The sequence below is a fragment of the Bombyx mori genome, chromosome 24 (assembly GCF_030269925.1).
Source record: "Bombyx mori chromosome 24, ASM3026992v2".
NCBI lineage: Eukaryota > Metazoa > Arthropoda > Insecta > Lepidoptera > Bombycidae > Bombyx > Bombyx mori.
In genome coordinates, this window is record NC_085130.1 from 17073594 (window position 1) to 17096499 (window position 22906).

The 22906-nt window shown below is 37.7% G+C and overlaps 1 protein-coding gene across 1 annotated transcript; it reads left to right on the top strand.

Moving 5' to 3' along the window:
- Positions 1 to 1225: 1225 nt before the first annotated feature.
- Positions 1226 to 21080, top strand: LOC101742544 (charged multivesicular body protein 7). The gene is made up of 11 exons (XM_038019756.2): positions 1226 to 1625; positions 1831 to 2050; positions 3402 to 3576; positions 4361 to 4527; positions 5428 to 5564; positions 6416 to 6503; positions 7730 to 7874; positions 8515 to 8706; positions 9909 to 10052; positions 10503 to 10647; positions 12401 to 21080. The coding sequence occupies exons 1-11, from the start codon at positions 1351 to 1353 to the stop codon at positions 12543 to 12545; spliced, it is 1833 nt and encodes a 610-aa protein (XP_037875684.1). The 5' UTR covers positions 1226 to 1350; the 3' UTR covers positions 12546 to 21080.
- Positions 21081 to 22906: the final 1826 nt, after the last annotated feature.

The following is a 22906-nucleotide window of genomic DNA, read 5'->3' on the forward strand; positions in this document are numbered from 1 at the left end:
GCAATGGCAGGGGCAGAGCCAAGCCGCTGCCTACCGATTACTTTAATTGATTAATGATTTTGACGAATGAGGAATGATGTGTGGGCCAACTGATTCACTGTTACGTTTGTTTATAGGTTCTTCGTCGTTCAGGGGCATTTACTCGTGACTAAAAGGCTTCCTTTTTCATATATATTTTAATTATACATATTTTAATAATGTTGATACAATTATTGTCATATTTTCTAAAAATTGCTATCCTTATTCGCGATCAAGTCGATTGCAGTAGTAAATTAAGACCAATTATGTGTTTTTCCAATCGTAAGAAATCGATTTGACGATGTAGGCTTAACCTACTATATCACTACTATATATAGATCTATGAAATTTACGAATTACGAACCATCAATGATTAGCCGTCCTAGAACGTCAAACTAATAAATGGACCACAGCAAAGTAAAGGAGTGGACTTTTGGCGGTGGACTACTTTTGGTGTGGACTACTGAATTAAATTATGTGAATGCTTTCAATTTGTTCTTTTAATATTTCTTCAGGTTCCAAATGTAGGGAAAAATAATCTTAATGAATATAACTTCTCACGTTTTTCCAAAAAGGCCATCAAAGTCTATAAATCTCCATTATTTAACTAAATGATATTTAAAGTGAATAAATTCACCTTTTGATTCATTTCAATAATAATCTATAGTCAAATTCATGTATCATTTAGATAAATCCACTTTAAAAAAACCGCTCTATTTCATTTCGTGGATCCATACACTAATGAAGTTTGACATAAAAATCTTGTAATCTGTGTTGGACTTCACTACTATTTTAACTGACTTTTTGGCGGGAACGCGTGGAGTGAAGTTGTGTGATTTGTTTTATTTTGTCTATTTAGTGTTTCTTCAGGTTTAAATGTGTAATAACGGTGGTTTATTAACTGTTTAACTGTGAAAGTGCACAAATGTGGGAAAATGAAACAAAGCCGCTGGACGTCACTTCTCGGGATCCTCCAAAAAGTCTAATGAAAAAGTCTCAGTAGATGACCACCATTTTACTGATATTATATTTCATCCCACATCATCTCATCTCATTTCATTTGATTTCATCCCAGTTGATTAATATCTCAAATTAATCATCTTCATTTCATTTCATCATTTATCATAAAAATAAGAAAATAAATTAAAATAAGATATGACTTAAAAGTCTTAGCTACCAGGTCATAAAATCCCTTCAAAAAAAACATTTTAACTGTCAAAATTGAAAATTTCAACACGCCATTGTGCGTGATAAAAATAAACACGTTTTCGCTAAAAAGAAATACTAATCGCAAACAAAGAGACTGCTAATATTTTCCGTCATTACTGTCCCATGATGGGTCTACCCGACCGAGGAATACCCGAGGACAAGCTCCCGCAGTGTTGGTACGACGATGTCCGAATGAACGCACTCTTCGCCCCGTTTCGTTTAAAAACCACCAACCCTGAGTCCTGGGACATGAAGATGAAGTTCTGGTCTGATATGCTCAGGCAGTGGTGTAAGCACAGAAAGGACCCTATAGTGTCTCCTGCAGACGCAAGAGCAGCGTTCCAAAGAAAAGGACGCACTCCGGCCTGTCTTGATATTGTTATCGAAGAAATGTTTCGGTCAGTGCAAATTATTCTTTTTTTTATTTATTGCCTAGATGGGCGGACGAGCCCACAGCCCACCTGGTGTTAAGTTGTTACTGGAGCCCATAGATATGTACAACGTAAATGCGCCACCCACCTTCAGATATAAGTTCTAAGGTCTCAAGTATAGTTATACTTGCCCCCCTTCAAACTTATTGCATGCATATTTCCTCATCTACAGAAGCGGAGAGCTTTGTCCAATCTCAAAATATCAACGAATTCTTCACAACGGGACTGAGGGCTGGGTACGTTGGACAGCTCGACTTGCTCTCAAACCTGCTGCACTCGCTCTCACAGCTGTCTCTTCATTTCTACCTGCACGACAAACTCTGGACAATGATGGCTTGCCTAAAGCTAGTATAGAATGCACACAGAGGTTCCTACTTGAAGGATCGGTCAAGGTTAGTAACTTACTTTGATATTTATAAATATTTCGCTAGCGTAGTAGTTGTGACCTTCATAGCTCATAGCCAAGTTATTTACTGATTACACATTGATTTAAGTAATAATATGATGATGGTTGTATTTTTGTTGATTTAAGCATTCACACATTGTTTGATTGCACTCTGAGGAAGTTTTCTAGCATAGTCTTCTTTGTCGTTTCCTCATTACTGAGGATCGTGACCACCTTGGTCCAGTTTTTGCACCAGCTTCCTCCAATGTTGCCTGCATTCGGCCTGCTTAATGACGCAATAATCTAGCATAGTACATTCTAGTAATATGTATATCATATTTCAAGAGCCCCCTTTTCTAAAATGAACTGATACTTCAGATAATATCCAAATTGCAAAATGTATCTCTAGTTTTCTCCATTGATACAAATTAAAAAAAACTTTATGGACAGTATAATATTATCCAGTTTGTACTTAAGTGATCAAATTTTTTTTCTTTATTTTTTTATTGCTTAGATGGGTGGATGAGCTGACAGCCCACCTGGTGTTAAGTAGGTACTGGAGCCCATTGACATCTACAACGTAAATGCGCTACCCACCTGGATCTAAGGTCTCAGTATAGTTAGAACAGTTGCCCTACCCTTCAAACCGAAACACATTACTGCTTCACAGCAGAAATAGACAAGGTGGTGGTACCTACCCGCGCGGATACTTTACCCCGTAAATCAAGCTCTTTGGAAATCCCTTGGCAATTATTTAGTAAAATCATACGTAGTAGTAGTAGTAGTAGAGTTTATCCATACTACCTGAAGCCTGGACATGTCCTTCTTTAAATGAGGCTTGTGAAGAGTACTTAAAGGTAGACAGCGGCTTGGCTTAGCTTGGCTTGGCTTGGCTCCTGGCATTGCTGAAGTCCATGGGCAACAGTAATTACTAACCATCAGGTACGGTCGTCTGACAACAAAGACATTAAAATAAAACGTTACAATAATGGTACAGATACTAATAACAAATTAGTACATTTGTCTTGAATATCGAACCTAAATTGAGATAATCAACAGTCAGAGGTTACTAGGATTCACCTGTTTCCTATCACTACATAGTATAAAACAAAGTCGCTTTCTCTGTCCCTATATCTGTCTGTCCATATGTGCATACATATGGATAGACAGATCTTTAAAACTACGCAACGGATTAAGATGCGGTTTTTTTAATAGATAAAGTGATTGAAGAGGAAGGTTTATATGTATAATAACATCCACTAAAAAGTGGAGAAATTAATAATAAATTACAGTTTCCGAAGCGAAGCGAAGGCGGGTCACTAGTTAAATAATAAAACATTATACAAAAATTAATTCAGGAGCTAGCAACAGAACTACTTCACACAAACGTACCTGAAATAGACCGAATCGGTACTATAGAAGAATTAATGAAGAACTTTGAGTATCAAGGTGGCAGAGAAGTCTTCGAAGTGCTGCTCGGTTGGCTGGTAGCTCAGGGCTATGCAGTAAAAAAAGATGAAGTTATTAAACTGGGTTAGTATGAAACGTCATTAACATTTATAGAAATACATCATATCCGTGGTCATTGACCGTGGTGTCCAGTGAAACCTTTTTTTTTTAAATATTTTGAGTTATTATGTTGAGATTTTAAATATGGAATATCATAAATACCTAATTAGATTAAATCCAACCTATACATATACCTAACAGTGTATAATTTTTGTTATTCTAACAGAGATGCATAGCTCTGCCCTTCTTGGGCTTACGGTTACTCAAACCATAGACACACCGTGAAGTCGTGGCCTAAGGGATAAGACGTCCGGTGCATTGATGTTGAGCGATGCACCGGTGTTCGAATCTCAAGCGGGTAGCAATTTTTCTAATGCAAAAATACTTAACAAATGTTCACGATTGACTTCCATGAAGGAATAACGTCGTGTAATAAAAATCAAACCTGCAAAATTTTTGTAATGAATTGTAATTTGGGTTATTACATGATCTCTTGTGAGTCCGCAAGGGTAGTTACCACCACCCTGCCTATTTCTGCCGTGAAGCAATAATACGTTTCGGTTTGAAGCGTGGGCAAGCCGTTGTAACTTTACTTGAGACCTTAGAACTTATGTCTCATGGTAGGTGGCGCATTTACGTCTTAGATGTTTATTGGCTCCAGTAACCACTTAACACCAGATGGCCTGTGAGCTCGTCCAACCATATAGGAAAAAAAAAATCTCCCAACAAATTTCATTGATACCCTTACTAACTAAAACATTTTGTCGGTCAATGACTTGAAAGGTAATAAGTATTATAAATCAAACAGCTGAACCAGATAAGAAAGCCACCCCCGTGACAGAGTCAGATGAAGCGCTTGTGAAGCTAGTCACAGCTGAGAGGCACTTGCACGGAGACTCCACAAGACTGTCCCGAGAACTAGCAACTATTGAGAATGATGCTCGAGCTGCACTTCAGCTAGGTAATAGGATTGCGGTAAGTTTTGTTAGAAGTACATTTCTCTGTCACATAATTGGAAGCAACCCCAGGGTCTAGGCTGGGCACTGTCTGGCATGGATCAGGATTCCCCTACCGTCTTCATACCCGATCCTGCAGACCAAATGGTAAACGGTCGACGTCGCCCACAACACGTAATTACGGATCCGCCCGATCCATTAACGGTGCTTTAAGGTACCACAAGCACCGGTCATCGTTCTCGCCGAATCCGTCGCTTGCGACGAAGGGCTCGACGAGCGAATTAACCTATAGACACAATCCACTGAGTTTCTCACCGGATCTTCTCAGTGGGTCGCGTTTTCGATCCGGTGGTAGATTCTGCAAAGCACTGCTCTTGCTAGGGTCAGTGTTAGCATCACTCCGGTTTGAGCCCCGTGAGCTCACCTACTAGTTAAGGTTACGCTGAAATAGCCTCTCAAGGCTATCAGCTTAGGTAGGAAAAAAAAACCGTCTATTGGCCAGCGGAACTTTTATCTGAAGTCTATAGGGGATAAAGTATGATGTTTTTGTAATTATTATTTTAAAAGTCGAAAGAGTTGCTCATTCCTACTTTGAGTATCAAATTTTCACTACTTTAAATAGATCAATTCTGTGGCCAGTTATCAACTAAAAATTTCAGCTGTCAATATTAAGACAGAAAATTATGATAAGTTTAATGATATTAGTTTGTCGTCAATCCTTATCGAGGCCAATAACTGATGTTTAACATGTTTCTAATTGCATTTTATTAGATTGGAGGTAACAGTACTGTAAAACTCAACCGTCACTATGACCCATACAGATTTATAATTTTACATATCCCCTTGTTTAATGATATCAGAACCATGCATGGTCTTTTGATGAAAATTGTTCATTGTCATTTCTATTCAATTGTTACAGGCCAAGAATCATCTGAGACGTAAGCACAAAGTGCAACGGAAACTGGAACAGTGCACGAAAGCTCTGGAAAACGTACAGAACTTACTACAACAGATGAGGGATGTACATTTCAATGCATCAATTGTCGATACTTACAAGTAAGTTATATATTGTTACGTGCTGGGTTTCGGGATAAATAAAATTTCATCAAAGTACAACTAAAAACTGTATTCAACACTTAAAGCACACTCAACAAACACTTTAAAACTCTCAATTCGCTTGTTCCGCTTCGCCTCAGGTGATCCGTTCGCTGTTACGCTTCGAGTAGTTCCGATTCGAGTAGACTGACTGACTGCGTGCCATCTCTGCAACACTTTTATAGTCGATACCACATCCCTAGAATTATCGATAATATTTCACACATCTCTAGTATTGTGTTTTCGCTATCTGACAATAGATGGCGTTGTACTTTTCGAGCGTTCTAGATGCTACTAGATCCTTCGATGTTCGTTCGAATATTCGGCGATGGATGGCGTTACTCTTACCGGCGTAACAATATTTTTGGGCTGCATAAGCTTTAGATCAAAGTATCCAACAAAGAGACTGTTCCAGGAAAAACAGCCTTAAAGCTTTGTGATAATGATTTTGATCACATTTGATCAATATTACTATAATATAATACTCTAAACAGAAGAAAATTATTCTGATGTGTCCCGAGATAAATTATTACCTTAAATTATAAGGCGCTAATGGTGTTGATTTCATTTTTGCACATGCAAATGATATTATTCATATCAAGTACCTGTATCAACAGTATCATACAATAGCATAACTCATTTGTATCTAGTATCTTCTCATTGAACCTCCTCTATGTCAGTTAGCGTAACTCTATCCAATTGAAAAATATTCATAATATTTCACATTATACTATTAGTAACACAATATTCTCTTGGCTTATTGCGTATAAGTGTCTTATATTTTTTTATTTTTTTATTGATATTATTTTCAGGACAACATCAGAAGCTATGAAGCGAGGATTAAAAGACAACGGTCTTGAGGTGGATACAGTTCACGACACGATGGACGATCTGAAAGAGGTATAAAAATTAAGACGAATTTTTAACCTCATAGCTCTGAAGGTTGTTTTTTTCTGCCTATGCTGAGAGCCTTGAAAGGCTATTTCTGCTTTACCCTAGCATGTAGGTGAGCTCACGGGGCTCAAACCAGAGTGTTGCTAACACTGGCCCTAGCAAGAGCAGTGCTTCGCAGAATCTACCAGCGGATCGGAAACGCGACCCACTGAAAAGATCCGGTGAGAAACTCAGTGGGCTGTGTCTGTGGGTTAATTTACTCGCCGAGCCCTTCGTCGCAAGCGACAGGTTCGACGAGAACGATGACCGGTGCTTGAGGTACCTAAAAGCATCGTTAGTGGATCGGGAAGATCTGTAATGATGTGTGTTATTTGTAATTCAGTCGATATAATATGGATATGCCACATGGTTGCGGGTTATGCTATGGGAGCTATCGGGTGGGCTCATTCGTATCTCAGGAACTATAAGAACTTTTTATGGAAAGTATAGGACGAACAAAACCAAACACTGTCAGGATCACTATCGACACAGAACTTGAGAGTAGCAGTGTAAATTGATATAAAATACACGATTAAAGGATTTCATTCAAAAAACTTTCCTATTTTATCTATTTAAATAAGCTTTTATTAGCTTCATATGTGTGTTAGTATGTAACGGAATCTTTGAACATGATTTTGACCCCCTTCAAAACGTCGGATTAACTCGAAATTTGGCATACTTATTAAGGACCGATGACAATTCGATATTTTAAACAGTTTGATCCGTTATCCTTACTAGGGACAACGATTTTTTGTTTTCCTGAGACTCGGAGTGTCTGCGTCAAGACCAAGAAGGGAAACTACCAGGCGCGCCGATTACCTATTTCTCGGATAAGCTTACCGACTGATTCAGATGACATTTTTGAAAAATTTCGAAAATCGAAATACAATTTAAAAATGAAACATAAATAATAGTTTAAAAAAGTAAAAAAATACGCTTTTTACGGTGCATGGTATCAGTAGTTATAAATATTTTATGAACAGATATGAGTAGAAGGGTTATTTTCATAATATCCTGAAAAGCACCCCACGCTTTTTTTTCCAATAAAATCATTTTTTCTTACAATATTTTTAATTCAAATTTATTTTTTAATTGGATTTAGTTTTTTTTAAACTATTATTTACTGAATTCACAGTCTAACGACTACAGAAATTGTCTCCACATCCACATTGACATCAAATATGTCTTCTTAGGTAATGGATTCATATAGCGAAATGGAGAGAGCACTTGGTACAACAATAGACGACACCGACACAGCTGAGCTTGAAAGAGAATTGAAGGAACTGCTGTCGGGACCGTCGGCGCCTGGTGGCGGAACTCCCGGGAAGGAGGGGGAGGGTAAGGCCTTCATCTTATTTACCTCTTCTTTAAATTTGAACTTTAGTCTCCGATGGAAGAAGTCGTCGTAGCCTAAAGGATAAGACGTCTGGTGCATTCGTGTTGGAGTGATGCACCGGTGTTCAAATCCCGCAGGCGGGTACCAATTTTTCTAATGAAATACGTACTGAACAAATGTTCACGATTGACTTCCACAGTGAAGGAATAAAATCGTGTAATAAAAATCAAACCCGCAAAATTATAATTGGCGTAATTATTGGTGGTAGGACCTCTTGTGAGTCTTGTGAGTCTTGTGTCTAAAACAGATTCTAACAAGAAGCTTAGTAATCTTTTTTTTTTTTATCGCTTAGATGGGTGGACGAGCTCACAGCCCACCTGGTGTTAAGTGGTTACTGGAGCCTATAGACATTTACAATGCAAATGCGCCACACACCTTGAGATATAAGTTCTAAGGTCTCAGTATAGTTACAACGGCTGCCCCACACTTCAAACCGAAACACAATACTGCTTCACGACAGAAATAGGCAGGGTGGTGGTACCTCCTTGCGCGGACTTACATGAGGTCTTATCACCAGCTAAGATCATACCACCATCTTTACAGTTTCGATCATGGAATTATTATGTTATCTTGTATGTACAGTTGGAGCAACGCAGAAGCCGGTCAGAAAGACATCGGAACGAGAATTCATCTTTGATGGTGAAGAGAGAATGCTGGCAGAACTGAATGACCTGGGTATAGAGGAGGCAAGTCCCAGTGGAAAGGCAGAGAAGGATAAAGAGAACAGAGTCAGGAGAAAGATTGCAGTACCCGATGGAGACTGGGAGGAGAAAGGTAAGAGAGTGTTCTTCTACCCATAATAAGCTTACTGGTGGTAGGACCTCTTGTGAGTCCGCGCGGGTAGGTACCACCGCCCTGCCTATTTCTGCCGTGAAGCAGTAATGCGTTTCGGTTTTAAGGATGGGGCAGCCGTTGTAACTATACTGAGACCTTAGAACTCGTATCTCAAGGTGGGTGGCGCATTTATGTTGTAGATGTCTGTGGGCTCCGGTAACCACTTAAGATCAGGTGGGCCATGAGCTCGTCCACTTATCAAAGAAATAAATAAAAAACTTAGCAAAGTTACTCATTCGGTTATGATGAAGTTCACTACAGGTTTTCGTTCGTACCGTTCTTATTGGTACCTATCTAATTATTAATGGAACCTCTGGGTCTGCGGTTTCTGCAAAGGGACTTCGGTTCCCTGAGTATTTTGTACCGTATATTCCATGGCGAGTGCTCTGAGGAATTGTTCAAGAAGATATCATCATCTCGTTTCTACCATCGCACCGCCCGCCACCGGAGTAGAGTTCATCCATACTACCTGGAGCCACTGCGGTCATCCACAGTGCGTTTCCAGAGATCTTTCTTGCCACGTACCATCCGGCTATGGAATGAGCTCCCCTCCACGGTATCTCCCGAGCGCCACGACATGTCCTTACTCAAACGACCCTTGTGGAGAGTACTTAACTACTATTTTTGAAGTTATACTTCTTTAGGCGCGTTATGAAAATTTGATGAGAGTGAAATTTTACAATGCGCGCGCACCGTGACACAAAATTAACAGAATGAAGTTGCCCACTAAATCGCTCATTACAATACGACCGACGTAACTTGGCGAGTCTGAATATAGCCGCAGGTGAACTTTCCGAACCGTACCGAGAATTACCGAATTTATACGATGTCAAGAAAAGGGATGTCCAATATGCGTGTTTGAGGATGTTGTTTAATCGATTTTTTTCAAATTGAATAAAATTTAAATTAAAAAAAAAGAAATAAATTTAATAAAAATAAAGTATAACTTCTTAAGCGCGTACATAACTGCAGGCACCCTTTTTTTATTGCCCGTGTAGGTAGACAAGCATACGGCCTATCTGATGGTGAGTGGTTATCGTCGCCCATGGACTTCAGCAATGCGAGGGGTAGAGCCAAGCCGCTGCCTACCTTACAACAGCTAGTTAACAGTATTTGATTTAAAATGATTTTTTTTATTGCAGATAAGGAACCCGCAGACGATTTGGATAATGCGAAGCAATCGAAGCCCTGGTACCCGCGCTTTGAGGAGTGCCTTAAAACGGACGCGGCATGGCGGGACGCGGACGCCGCGCACGAGATACGAACCGACGATAGACTTCATCCGGGTAAGAAAAGCTTTTTTGTAACTTTTATTCGTAGAGAAAACGGTCCAAAAAACAGGATTTAAAAACAAAATATTGCTTAGATGGGTGGACGAGCTCACAGCCCACCTGATGTTAAGTGGTTACCGGAGCCCATGGACATCTACAACGTAAATGCGCCACCCACCTTGAGATATAAGTTCTAAAATCTCAGTATAGTTACAACGGCTGCCCCGCCCTTCAAACCGAAACGCATTACTGCTGCACGGCAGAAATAGGCAGGGTGGTGGTACCTACCCGCGCGGACTCACAAGAGGTCCTACCACCAGTAAGAAAATCGTTACATGAAAACCTTACATTACCTGTACCTTACATTACATTACCCTTACAGGCCTGCAGCGCCCATAAGGGGACGTTATCGCTCACTTTGAGAAAGGCTGTCTTAGTGCCTCCATATTCCTTTCTATTGTTTAGGTCAGAAGCTGGATGTGGATTACACGAAGCCCCCTCGGCTGTACAACTCTGACTTCGCCGTGAAGGACCACCGACTGGAGGCCGGGGTGTGGCTCTACAACAGGCGAGACGCCGACGACTTCGCCTGCAGCACGGAGTTCTTTAGGTGAGACCTAGAGGACGAGCCACTGGCTTGTGACGTCATTTGTGGTCAACGACGTTGTTTAATAGAATACGCCACTTTGATAAAGCGGCACGACACGAGAACCCTCTCATCGTAGCCGCCGATACCTACATTTCCGATCCTGCGGACAGAATAGAAAGCAGCCGATGTCGCCCCAAACACGTCATCTCGGATCCTCCCGATCCACTCACGGTGCTTTTAGGTACCTCAAGCACCGCTCATTGTTCTCGTCGAACCCGTCGCTTGCGACGAAGGACTCTAAGAGTAAATTAACCCTCAGACACAGCCCACTGAGTTTCTCGCCGGATCTTCTCAGTGGGTCGCGTTTCCGATCCGGTGGTAGATTCTGCGAAGCACTGCTCTTGCTAGGGGCAGTGTTAGCAACGTCGTCAGGTTTGAGCCCCGTGAGCTCACCTACTAATTAAGGTTCCGCTGAAATAGCCTCTCAAGGCTCTCTCAAGCTCAGGTAGCAAGAAAATAAAATAGAGTACGAGTTGTTTAATCGTTATCGAAATAACAGAACAGTTTATTGACGGCTCAAACAATTTTACGTTGCGTTGGATGCAGGTGATAACGGACATCAATTGGAGTAGCCTATGTTCAGCAGTAGATAGGCCGAGATGATGGTAATGATGATGATAAAAATAATAATAAAATTAATGATGGCTAGAAATATCAACTGATTTTCGTTTATCTAAAAATAATAGTGGTCCCGCAGTGGTCCAAATTCGACTATAATTAATCGAAATTATAATTTTGAACATTATTATGGTTCTATTGTCAAAGACTTTACTTCTATAATCCCAGAGTTCGTCAAGACTACACTATAGACAGATAATATTAAAGATAAACAATATTAATCTATTCTCAATTTGACCACAGACTTTAAGCAATAACAAAAGTTTAACAATTAACAAAGGGTATTTATCTGTGAGTGTGTGTGTGTGTGTGTCAAATACACGGTAGTGTGTGTTATGCTTTTTTTTTTATTTAGTGTATAATATTATTAATGCATAATTTAAATAAAATATTAGCATTGTGCACTTCTTCTCTATATTCTCTATAAGTGTGGAAAATTTCATACTCCTCCGTCCGCGCAATTTTCGTAAAAAGGATACAAAGTTTTTGCTTCACGTATATATAGATTATATAGATTATGCGCCCTCATAGAAATATCAGATGAATATGACTGTATTCAATTTCAAATAATTTCAACATAATAACATTACTATGTTGGAATTATTTGGAATTGAATTGGAAGCTTGCCTTCGTTTGCCGCTAGGGACGCTGTTCCAACTCCGAACATATTAGAGTTAACTTTTACGCTATCGAGAACGTTAAAAAACTCGCAATAAGCACACTGATACTTTCTGCCCATGCAAATCGGTAGCTTTTGTATTTAAATTTCGAGTGTCCTGGTAATCATTGTATCGTGGCTGGTAACAATTCCTTGCAGTTTCCATACAAATTTGAGTTAACTTTTACTCTATCGAGAACTTTAAAAAACTCTCAATAAGCACACTGATACTATCTAATGGTAGGCAGTGGCTTGGCTTTGAGCCTGGCATTGCTGACGTCCATGAGCGACGGTGACCACTTACCATCAGGTGGGCCGTATGCGTGTCTGCCTACAAAGGCAATAAATAAATCTGCCCTTGCAAATCGATGGCTTTTGTATTTAAATATCGTGCGTCGTGGAAATCATAGTATCGAGGCTGGTAACACTTTCTTGCAGTTCCGAGAGTCCCGGGAAAGCTCCGGTCGGTGGCTTCCAAATGGCACCCGGGGGCGAGAGGAAGAAGTCACAGCTCTCGCCTGACGAGGAGACCCCGGACGAGGAATTGGAACGAAGATTGAAGAATCTAAGGGGCTTTAACTAGTAAACGTATGTAGTCAAACGTTAGAACGAATGTTGCCATAGAAAAAAAAAAAATTTTTTTTTAAATCAATTTCTAATTATATATCGAGGGGTGAAAGGTTGTTTGGTTCAAGCGATATTTTTGCAATATTACAGTAGAGCCATTTAAGGGCCTGTGCACACCACGCCTTTTAACACAACACACCGCGCTTTTAATCTACAGAGCGATTTGTTGTCATCTGTATCGATACAAACGCGATACTGACGCGCGTCTGTATCGATAAAAACGCGCGTCGACGCTGCGTTTAAAAAACCGCGGTGTGCACACGTCCTAAAGTTTGAAATTTACAAAAATTATTATAACAAAAAAAATCTATTCTTCAACTATTCGAATATAGTAAACTTATTTGAAGTTCAATTAAAGACCAAATAAAACTGACCTTTAATTACAAAGATAAATGTCGCTTATGACTTTTCACTCCTCGATACATTGGAATTATAGGGGATACCTTTTTAAGTGACAAAATAAAAACACACCTTAGGCGTAGTTGTAATAAGGTCTAGTTTCCTTTTTTTATTAGTCTTATTTCATGAAGCCTTCCCAAAGGACTTTTACATACATATTGAAATCCTTTTTATCAATGTGTAAACTTAGGCCAACCAGACGAGATAATAAACGTAAGCAAGCGGACCGTTACTGAGTTACATTGCGATGGCGAGGGATTATTATCTCTGTCCTTATCACTCGTACGCGCAGTTATGGCGTCAGTTGGTCGACAACAGCTGCCGTTGTGTGTTTCGTGGTACAGGAAAGCACTGAGTACCGCAGCTGTCAACATTTGGTCCGCCATTTTGTGAACAAGTTCATTCCTGTTTGGATCGCGTTCGAAGTGATACATGAGTCGTCTATTATCAAAGGTGGCAATCTGTGCTTTTGGACAAAAAAAATTTATTGATATGTCAATACAGATTTATTTGAATATAATCGTCTCCTTCAAAGAATACGGTTCAAAACCTGCATTAAATAAAAGGTTAATACTTAACCTTTTATTTATCTAAGATGTCGTTCAGAAGAGTTTTGTGACTGCCAATGGAATACAAAGTCAATAATTCGTTTTTCTGATTTACCAGTAATTGTCCAAAAGTCACATTGCCGGCTTTGATAATTAATAGTCGACTCACATATATACTTTTATAGCAATATTGACAACATGATTGATAATACAATAGATAGTTTTATCATAAACACAACTGACTCGGACTCTTCCGACGAATCATCTTTGTCTAGTACAGATGACGGCGATTAAAATTCGAACTTTGTAATAATTTATATTTAAATAAAAATGTTTTTTACTCCTCTGAAACTTTGTTTACATTTTTTATCTCGTCTGGTTGGCCTTACTTTAGTATGTACCGATATAGCGATCAGCTTTGCGAACAAAGAATTCTTTAGTTGTGAATATAGGAATTGGGTCGTTGTTTTTTTTTATTTATTTAATCCGCGAATAGTGAAAGCACAAATAAGGAGCTTTTGCTATACATTAAATAAATTGACGTAAGTGATTTTTATGATTAAAATAAAATGCTGTGTTATTCACTTCTTAATTGAAAATAAGTTAAATTTAGGTTAGTATAAATAATATTAATAAATAAATAAAAATGTGTACTACACGTCGACTGGTGGTCAAATTTGTATGGAGTTGGAATGTTTGCCGCTAGGGACTTTGTTCCAACTCCATACAAATTGAGTTAACTTTTACGCTATCGAGAATGTTAAAAAACTCGGACTAAGCAAACCGAACGAGTCGTGACGTCCCTATATCGAGGGGTGAAAGACTGTTTGGTTTTAGTGACATTTTTGCAACTTTATATTAGAGATTCTATTTTTTCCTACCTATGCTGATAGCCTTGAGAGGCTATTTCAGCTTCGCCCTAACGTGTAGGTGAGCTCACGGGGCTCAAACCGGAGTGTTGCTAACACTGACCCTAGCAAGAGCAGTGCTTCGCAGAATCTACCACCGGATCGGAAACGCGACCCACTGAGAAGATCCGGCGAGAAACTCAGTGGCCTGTGTCTGTGGGTTAATTCGATGACCGGTGCTTGAGGTACCTAAAAGCACCGTTAGTGGATCGGAAGGGTCCGTAATGACGTGGTGCTAAGACGTTGCCACGCGTTCGACATAACGGTAGAGATCACGATAGAGCGAGACATAATAAATCAATAAACTTCACTTTAATAAAAAAGTCCACCAGTGCTGCAATCATTTTTATAGCAGCCGTATAGATATTATTTAGCCGTATTTCGGTTTGAAAGGTGGGGCAGCCGTTGTAACTATACTGAGACCTTAGAACTTATGTCTCAAGGTGGGTGGCGCATTTGCGTTGTAGATGTCTATGGGCTCCAGTAACCACTTAACACCAGGTGGGCTGTGAGCTCGTCCACCCATCTAAGCAATAGAAAAACAAAAAATACATGATTCTACTGTGAAATCAAAACATTGGTTAGACGTATTTATTGAGACCGTAGAATTAGCTCGCATTGACTATATCGGTCACGAAGCAGTCAGAGCTTTCTTTTATTTGTAACATCAATCAAACAAGAGCGCATCGTAGTAAAGTTGTAGTTATAATACTAGCTGTACCCGTCCGCTTCGCTGGGCATTTAAAATTAACATTATTATTTCTCTCCCCCACAAAGATTCTCAGTATTAACGCCCCCGCAACTGGTGTAGGAAGTCCAACACTCATATAAATATTAGCCTATCCATTAAGTACATGTATTTTCTACATGGATACCAAGTTTCAAGTCAATCGGATGCACGGTTCAGTAGTTATAACGGAACATCCGTAAAAACCACTGTAGATTTATATGTTAGTATAGATGTATGTAAAGAAAAACCTTTAGTATTGAAAACCTTTAAAACTTTCTTTAGTTTAAAAAAAAGAAAGATTTTTCTTAGGCAGATTCACAGACCTATCTGCCATCGAGACAAAAAGAAGAGTTTTGTTGTAACAAAATTCAATAATACTGTTTAAAAAAAAAAAATTAAAAAAAAGAGATGAAATGGCTTTAAATGCTTTTTTATAATATGGTTTTAAATACTAAAGGTTTTTCTTTTTTACATTTATTTTAAGTGAGTAGTTTCTTTAAGAAAAATTTAAAAAAATAAAATAAAAAAAAGATCATAAATATACTTATATATGAGGTCGTCAGCGCAATAGTGACCTACGCTTACCATAGTTATTATGGAGCAAACAATGTTTTAAGTTTTCATGCATTTGAATTTGAGTAGGAGGCAAAAAAACAATACCCGCAAAAATAATGTTTACAACGCCATCTGTGTTTACTATGGGTGAAACTATGGATAGGCCGGTTTTGCATTAAAAAATTTTATATCTTAAATAAGTTGCAATATACATAATTATAAGCATGATTATGAAAAATTGTGGGCTAGGCTACTTTTGCGCTGACGGCCTTATATATTAACAACTATTTTTCATTAAGTATAGATAGTAATAGTATTTTATGTATTAATAAGAATATAAAAAAAAATAAGACTTGACCTAAAGGTCTTAGTTACCAGACCATAAAGTCCCTTTAAAAAAAACTATTAATTATTATGATAGCGGCTGATATGGAGAGTAGAATTGTAGAGTACCATCTAGTAACACTAAATAGTGGCGGCGCCACGGAAACAAGTGGAAGGATTTTTAAAAAAACAGTGTCATAAAGTACCATACTTCACTCTGTTCAAAACTGCTATATTCCTATCATTTCCACTTCCTACACTAGCGCTGTTTCGGTGAGTCTTCCGACAATAACTCGCCATTTACAGGCGACCGCTTTTTCGACTTGTCCCCTATGCAAGATGGCGCCTCTTACTTCTACCCTCCATGGTTATCAGTAGAAGACGTGATAATTCTTAGTATGGCCGTAGTTACCATGTGAGCTTATTGTTGGTAGAACGTCTTGTGAGTCCGCACGGGTAGGTACCACCGCCCCGCCTATTTCTGCCGTGAAGCAGTAATGCTTTTCGGTTTGAAGGGGAGGGGCAGCCGTTGTAACTATACTTGAGACCTTAGAACTTATATCTCAAGGTGGGTGGCGCATTTACGTTGTAGATGTCTTATGGGCTTCAGTAACCACTTAACACCGGGTGGGCTGTGAGCTCGTCCACCCATCTAAGCAATAAAAAAAAGCGCACGTCGCCGGATGGTAAGGTTAGGTGAATGGTTACCATCGTTCAAGGTCGATCGATGTTACCAGTGGCGGGTGGTGCGATGGTAACCTTTATATGACGACATGACTGTACGTAATAACAGGATTGACTGAAGTATCATTAGACCGAGAGGCTGAAGCCATTTTATCATTGGAAAAACAAACAAAAAAAGTTTTTTTAAGTCATATTTCTTTGTATAATGCACCGTTATAATAATAATACTCGATAGTGAAAAATTGAATTTGTAATAAAAATAACATTTAGGGTGTCGACTCTTAGACTATATAGGTTTTTATAATAGTTGAAATCTTCAAAAAAATATTAGCATGTAAACGTTTGAATATATCTATAGTATACTCGGAGCAGTTATAACCTAAAATGTTGCCATTGAAAAAATGTAATCATAGATGTATACAACTTTATGGTATTTGTATGTCTATGGTTTTTTAGCTATATTTTTTTATATTCGACTATATACGATAATAACTTACTTGTAAATATTAATTATAAAGATGTACCTGCTAATTTTAGGATTATATAATTAATGTGAATAATTTAATGAAATGAACAAAAATGTAAAAAAAAAATGTGTTTGTAAATATATGTAAGTGCCTTAATTTTTTTTGTTTTAAATGTAATTTTCAATTTTTAATCTATGATCAACTAGGTAAACAAACGGTGATAACTCCAAATTTAAAAATGTTCAAAATGAATTAATATTCCTTTTTTTTTTAATGTGATATGTGACGGATTTTATGTTCATACAGCCACCACTAGCAGTGTGTACCAACAAACAGCCAAATAGTCATTATCCATGTTGAGAAACCGATGAATTGTTTGAAATATCTCAATCCAAATTGAAATCCGGTCTTATTCATAATTAAAAGCTTATTAAAATTATTAATGCTAATTGAATTTATTGTTGTGTTAATGAACTCATTAAATCGATCGATTGATTATAACGAAACAAAAAGCGTTTTTTGACAGTCTTATATAATGGGCTAATAAAGCTCTGATTGCTGATTATGAATAAGACCGTCCCAACGTTGTTTAATAGGTACATCGGGATGTGAAAGGTTATTTGGTTTAAGTGATATTTTTATAGGAGAGCTATTTAAAATTTAAATTTTGGGAAAAAAATATCATAAAAAAAACTTCTTCGCCTATTGTGTATGGGATAAACTTAATTGAAGTTCAATTGAATATGTTTATTGACTGACTGAATATGTATTATGTTTATTTAATATCTTTTTGTAAATATAGTCAGCGGTAAGAAGGTCACGGTATCCGTAGATCGCATCAAGCCGGCCTACATACTGCATGACTCAGACACCACACACTTACACAGCCCACACATACACCACACACACATACACCACACACACATACACCACACACACATACCAACCACACACACTTACGTACTCCATACACAGACGATCGGGTGCTACCAGAAGCCGAAGAACATACTCGTCGAACTAGATCAGGGCGTAGGGTCAGATTTCCGGACCATTGTCGCCCGTAACCCGGCCTCTGGAGGGGGGTGATGTAGTGTAACTATGTTGTTACAAAACATATGCAATTTTGAAAAGGGTACATGTCGCATATTTTGTCAAATACGTTTTTTTCATATACATGTAGTTTTGAGGCTCACCTACTACACCCGTTTTATAATAATTCCAGTAATTTTCAATTGCTAATTAACACTAAAATATATCTCGAAAGTTGATATTTTAAATTTTACACTGCTTTAGAAATAAATCAGTTTTTTTCGTTTCCTGAACATTTTAAATTTTCAGAGATGTGCCCTTTTCGAAATTGCATATATCTATATATTAATACGTGAAGCAAAAACTTTGTATCCCTTTTTACGAAAATTGCGCCCGGACGGAGGAGTATAAAATTTTCCACACTTCTAGATAATATATAGAGAAGAAGAGCACAATGCTAATATTTTTTTTAAATAATGCATAAAAGATACATTAAATCAATAAAGAAAACATTACACACACTACATACCATGTATTTGACAAACTTTTGTTCTTGACGTCTGTGGTCAAATTGAGAATAGATCAAATATTGTTTGTCTTTATTAATATTTTCTATAGTGTAGTCTCGGCGAAATTTGTGATTATAAAAGTATAAAATACAATCATAATAGTGTACAAACTTACAATTCCAATTAATTATAGTCGAATTTCGACTACTGCGGGACCTCTAGTTCAAATTAAAAACGCCGCATTGTTGATGCTGATACCAAATGAAACGGACCCTTAATTTCAAAGATAAATGTCGCGTATTAGACGTTACAAAGATAAATGTCGCGTATTAGACGTTATACCGCTTAAACCATTTTGCCTTTCGCTCCACGATATACTTAGTCTGGCCATAAATACTGTTACAAAGGAAAACAAAAAAAAGTCTTAAGTCATCTTTTAAAATACGCGACATGGTTCTAGGTGCTATCTTCATCTCCCGATATAAAATATTTTGTTTTCGGACAGGATTTCTTCGAATTCTTTCCCTTACTGCTTTGACCACCGTTTTCGTACGAAAACTACGTGGACGGCCAGATCTTTTTCTGTCACAAACAGAGGAGGTCTCATTGCACCTATTAATAGCCCGGTACACAAACATTTTACTAATACCAAGCGTATGGAGAGTTTTAAAAATTGCATTTGGCTCCATACCTACTTTGTGTAATGCAATCACAGCGGTTCGGTTCTCTTTATCACCCCACTCCATTTTAATATCGCAAAATATTGTACAATGTATTGGCGTCAAAATGAGAAAACTCAATGAGCAATCATATAAAAATGACAAATAGCCCGGTACACAAACATTTTACTAATACCAAGCGTATGGAAAGTTTTAAAAATTGCATTTGGCTCCATGCCTACTTTGTGTAATGCAATCACAGCGATTCGGTTCTCTTTATCACCCCACTCCATTTTAATATCGCAAAATATTGTACAATGTATTGGCGCCAAAATGAGAAAACTCAATGAGCAATCATATAAAAGTGACAGATTCCAAATTCAAATGTAATATTTTGTTTATTTTTAATTGTAACAGTATTTATGGCCAGATTAAGTATCACATGTATGCGTGAATAGAAAAAAGTTCTCGAAATGAAACAAAGCTATAGTAAACGGTAATATGATTAATTAAATAATTTAGAATAAAAATTATCGATCGTGTAATTTTTTGTGAGCCAGCAATGTACAGTGTAGGTAGACGGCGAGCGATTGAGGTCATTGATCCTACGCGTCATTTGATTTTTAATTGTGTTTCATTGCGTGTTTCAGAGAACGGTATTTTTCGGTTATGATTATTTTAATGTGTCAGGAAGCATCAGTTCTGCTGTATGTCTCCAATGTCCTAGTTGTAAAATGGCTCCAAAATACTATGCTCTATACAGATGTATGTTTTATAGCAAGATTGTTTTTCTATATAATAGGTTGGGGAGAAAGTTTTTTCGCATTTTTTAAGAAAATTCACAACATTTTTTTAATATAGTTTATTTACGAACTAAAGTATGTAGGTACCATTTTGTTCGATAACTTTTTGCCATCTTGTAGATAGGGATATGATCCCATTGCTATAGAAATTTTGGGGCTTCTGATCAAAATACCGCAACAATTAGTTTTGGCATGAAAAACAAATAAAAATCAGACATTCTCCTAATTTGAATTTGGAATTATCTTCTTTAAAATTGAAACTTTTAATGATACCAAAACCAGCCAGTTACAAATAATATAGCCAAAGAAATTTTATTACAAGTTCATACATACAACGCTAAAAGACTTTTTACCCAACCTATTAGGTATTTGTTTCAAAGATCACTAGGTACTTCGAGGAAAACAATTTTGTCTTGAAAACGGTCATGTATAATGATATATATATATAATAACTAGCGACCCGCCCTCGCTTCGCTTCGGAAACATTAAATTCTATTATTGATAGGCGAAGCCCGCCATGTTGCGCGCGTTACGACAATAACTGCGGGTGAAGCCGCGGGGCGAAGCTATTCTAAAAAAAGTAGCCTAAGTTACTCCTTAAATCATCAGCTACCTATTAGTGAGTCCAGCCGTTCTATAGATCATCCGGAACAAACAGACAGACAAAAATTGTAAAAAATGTTATTTTGGTGTATATGCATGTAGTAAAAAGCGGTTATTTCAATACAACAAACAGACGCTCTAATTTTATTTCAATGTATAGATATACCGTTAATTATGTTAATTATAATAATGTCAGATCTTATCCGGAATGCTTTTGATAAAATATGTATTTAATCATGTGAATAAAAATGTATGATGATGAGAAAGTGGAAAGTGTGCGTGTTTTTTTTTCCAATTCGTATTCTGAAGGGTCATATTTGGTTTGAAATAGATGCAGCCAAATTTGTTTGGTATTAAACTTGTCCAGTTGAGTGAGGACAACAGCAAATTGGATTTGTCAAGTTCGTGTGCTGAAAGATGGGGTGATTTGACCGCGGCTTAAATCGTGTAAATGGGTTTTTTTTTAATGGTAAATAAAGACTAACACAGTGAAGGAATAAATATTTACCGGTGGTAGGACGTGTTGTGAGTCCGCTCGGGTAGGTACCACCACTCTGCCTATTTCTGCCGTGAAGCAGTAACGCGTTTCGGTTTGTAGGGTGGGGCAATCGGTTAGGCAGATCGGACCGAGAACCGCATAGTGTGGATCGAGCCTTGCGTTTCAAATTGACAATTTCGTTGTTAAAAAATTGACTCTGGGTCATTCATTATACAGGCGAGAATCCGTTGTTATGTCAATATAGGCCTAAGTCAAATCGCGTTTCTTCAGAAAAACCAATTCCTTGGTATATTCGTCCTCAATATATCAATGAAAATAATCATCTGTGCGTCAACTAATCAAACAAGGAAATACACTACTACGGTAATTAGAACTGTGCAAAACAAATTCTTTTGGTTATCGCAAATATCTAATATTTGTATTACTATTCAAACTTGTTTGATTTTCCGAGGTAATTAATCGGTTTTTATTAATGTAAGGACAAAATGTCTTAAGCCGGCCCTGGTGGTATAGTCCATTGAAATGTTACATGAGCTTTGCAGTTTTTAGGAGACGCAATATTATTTTTGGGACATGTGTCAATAGAAGCTTAACTTCCAAGTTTGTGGGGTTGCCACCCTTGTGTCCTGGCCGCCATTATGGAAAAAGGGGTGAAAACACTTTTTTCGCGATATCTCGGAAACTATACGTCTTACAGAACATTTGTAAAGTCATAATTTGTAGCAAAAGGTTTTGCCTACAAATATGTTTATATAACTTTTTGCCATAAATTAAAAAAGTTATAATTATTATTATAATTAAAGGCGGACTTAATCTTTTCTATCCTGTCATTGCTTAGAAACGAATATTGCAAGTAGCCTCAGGGGCTATGCAAGGTTCACCGAATGTGTAGGCGAGCTCATGGGGCTCACATCACACATAATGTGGGATTAGAGCAAGAAGAAGAACGCATGGATGTGCATTGACGTCTCTAGCACCGCGTGCAATCATTACCCTAGCGACCTGCGCGGTCAAAATGGAATAGGTACAAATGTAACAGGTTCATTGAGGGTGCCGAAATCCTTAGTACTCATTCATAATACAGTAATACCCCCTATAACGCGGTAGATAGATTCCGCGTTATGTGTGTATTCCCGTATAACGCGTTTTACGACCTCGTATAACGCCTTACGTGATAAATAATTCATCACGTTCAACTTTTAATATTTCTAATTATTTTTTTAAACAATATTTATAAAAGTAATATTTAACCTACACCTTTTAATACACAAATTTTATAAAATAATTAATTTTTGTAATAACTCAATTGAAAAACGTGCAAAGGTACGCGAGGTTAAATATGAACTGTACAAATCATTATAAATTTCACAGTACAGACATATGTATGTGGGAAATCCTCGCGTTATATGGGGGAATGTCCGTGTTATACGGGGGATTGAAATCGCGTAATATGAAAACGCGTTATAAGGGTACCGCGTTATAGGGGGATTACTGTACACCGCAATTATTTCCATTCCAAATTTTTTTTTTTTTTTGTGTGTTGTCTAAGAAGGCTTCATCCGAACGTTATGCAGTATGTTTTCACATTCTATTTGCCTAA

Excerpts from the sequence above, each read along its gene's own strand:
- LOC101742544 (XM_038019756.2), top strand. The coding sequence starts at position 1,351 with ATGATGGGTCTACCCGACCGAGGAATACCCGAGGACAAGCTCCCGCAG. Across the intron at positions 3,577-4,360 it reads AGATGAAGTTATTAAACTGG|CTGAACCAGATAAGAAAGCC; the intron begins GTTAGTATGAAA and ends TAAATCAAACAG. Across the intron at positions 6,504-7,729 it reads CGATGGACGATCTGAAAGAG|GTAATGGATTCATATAGCGA; the intron begins GTATAAAAATTA and ends ATGTCTTCTTAG.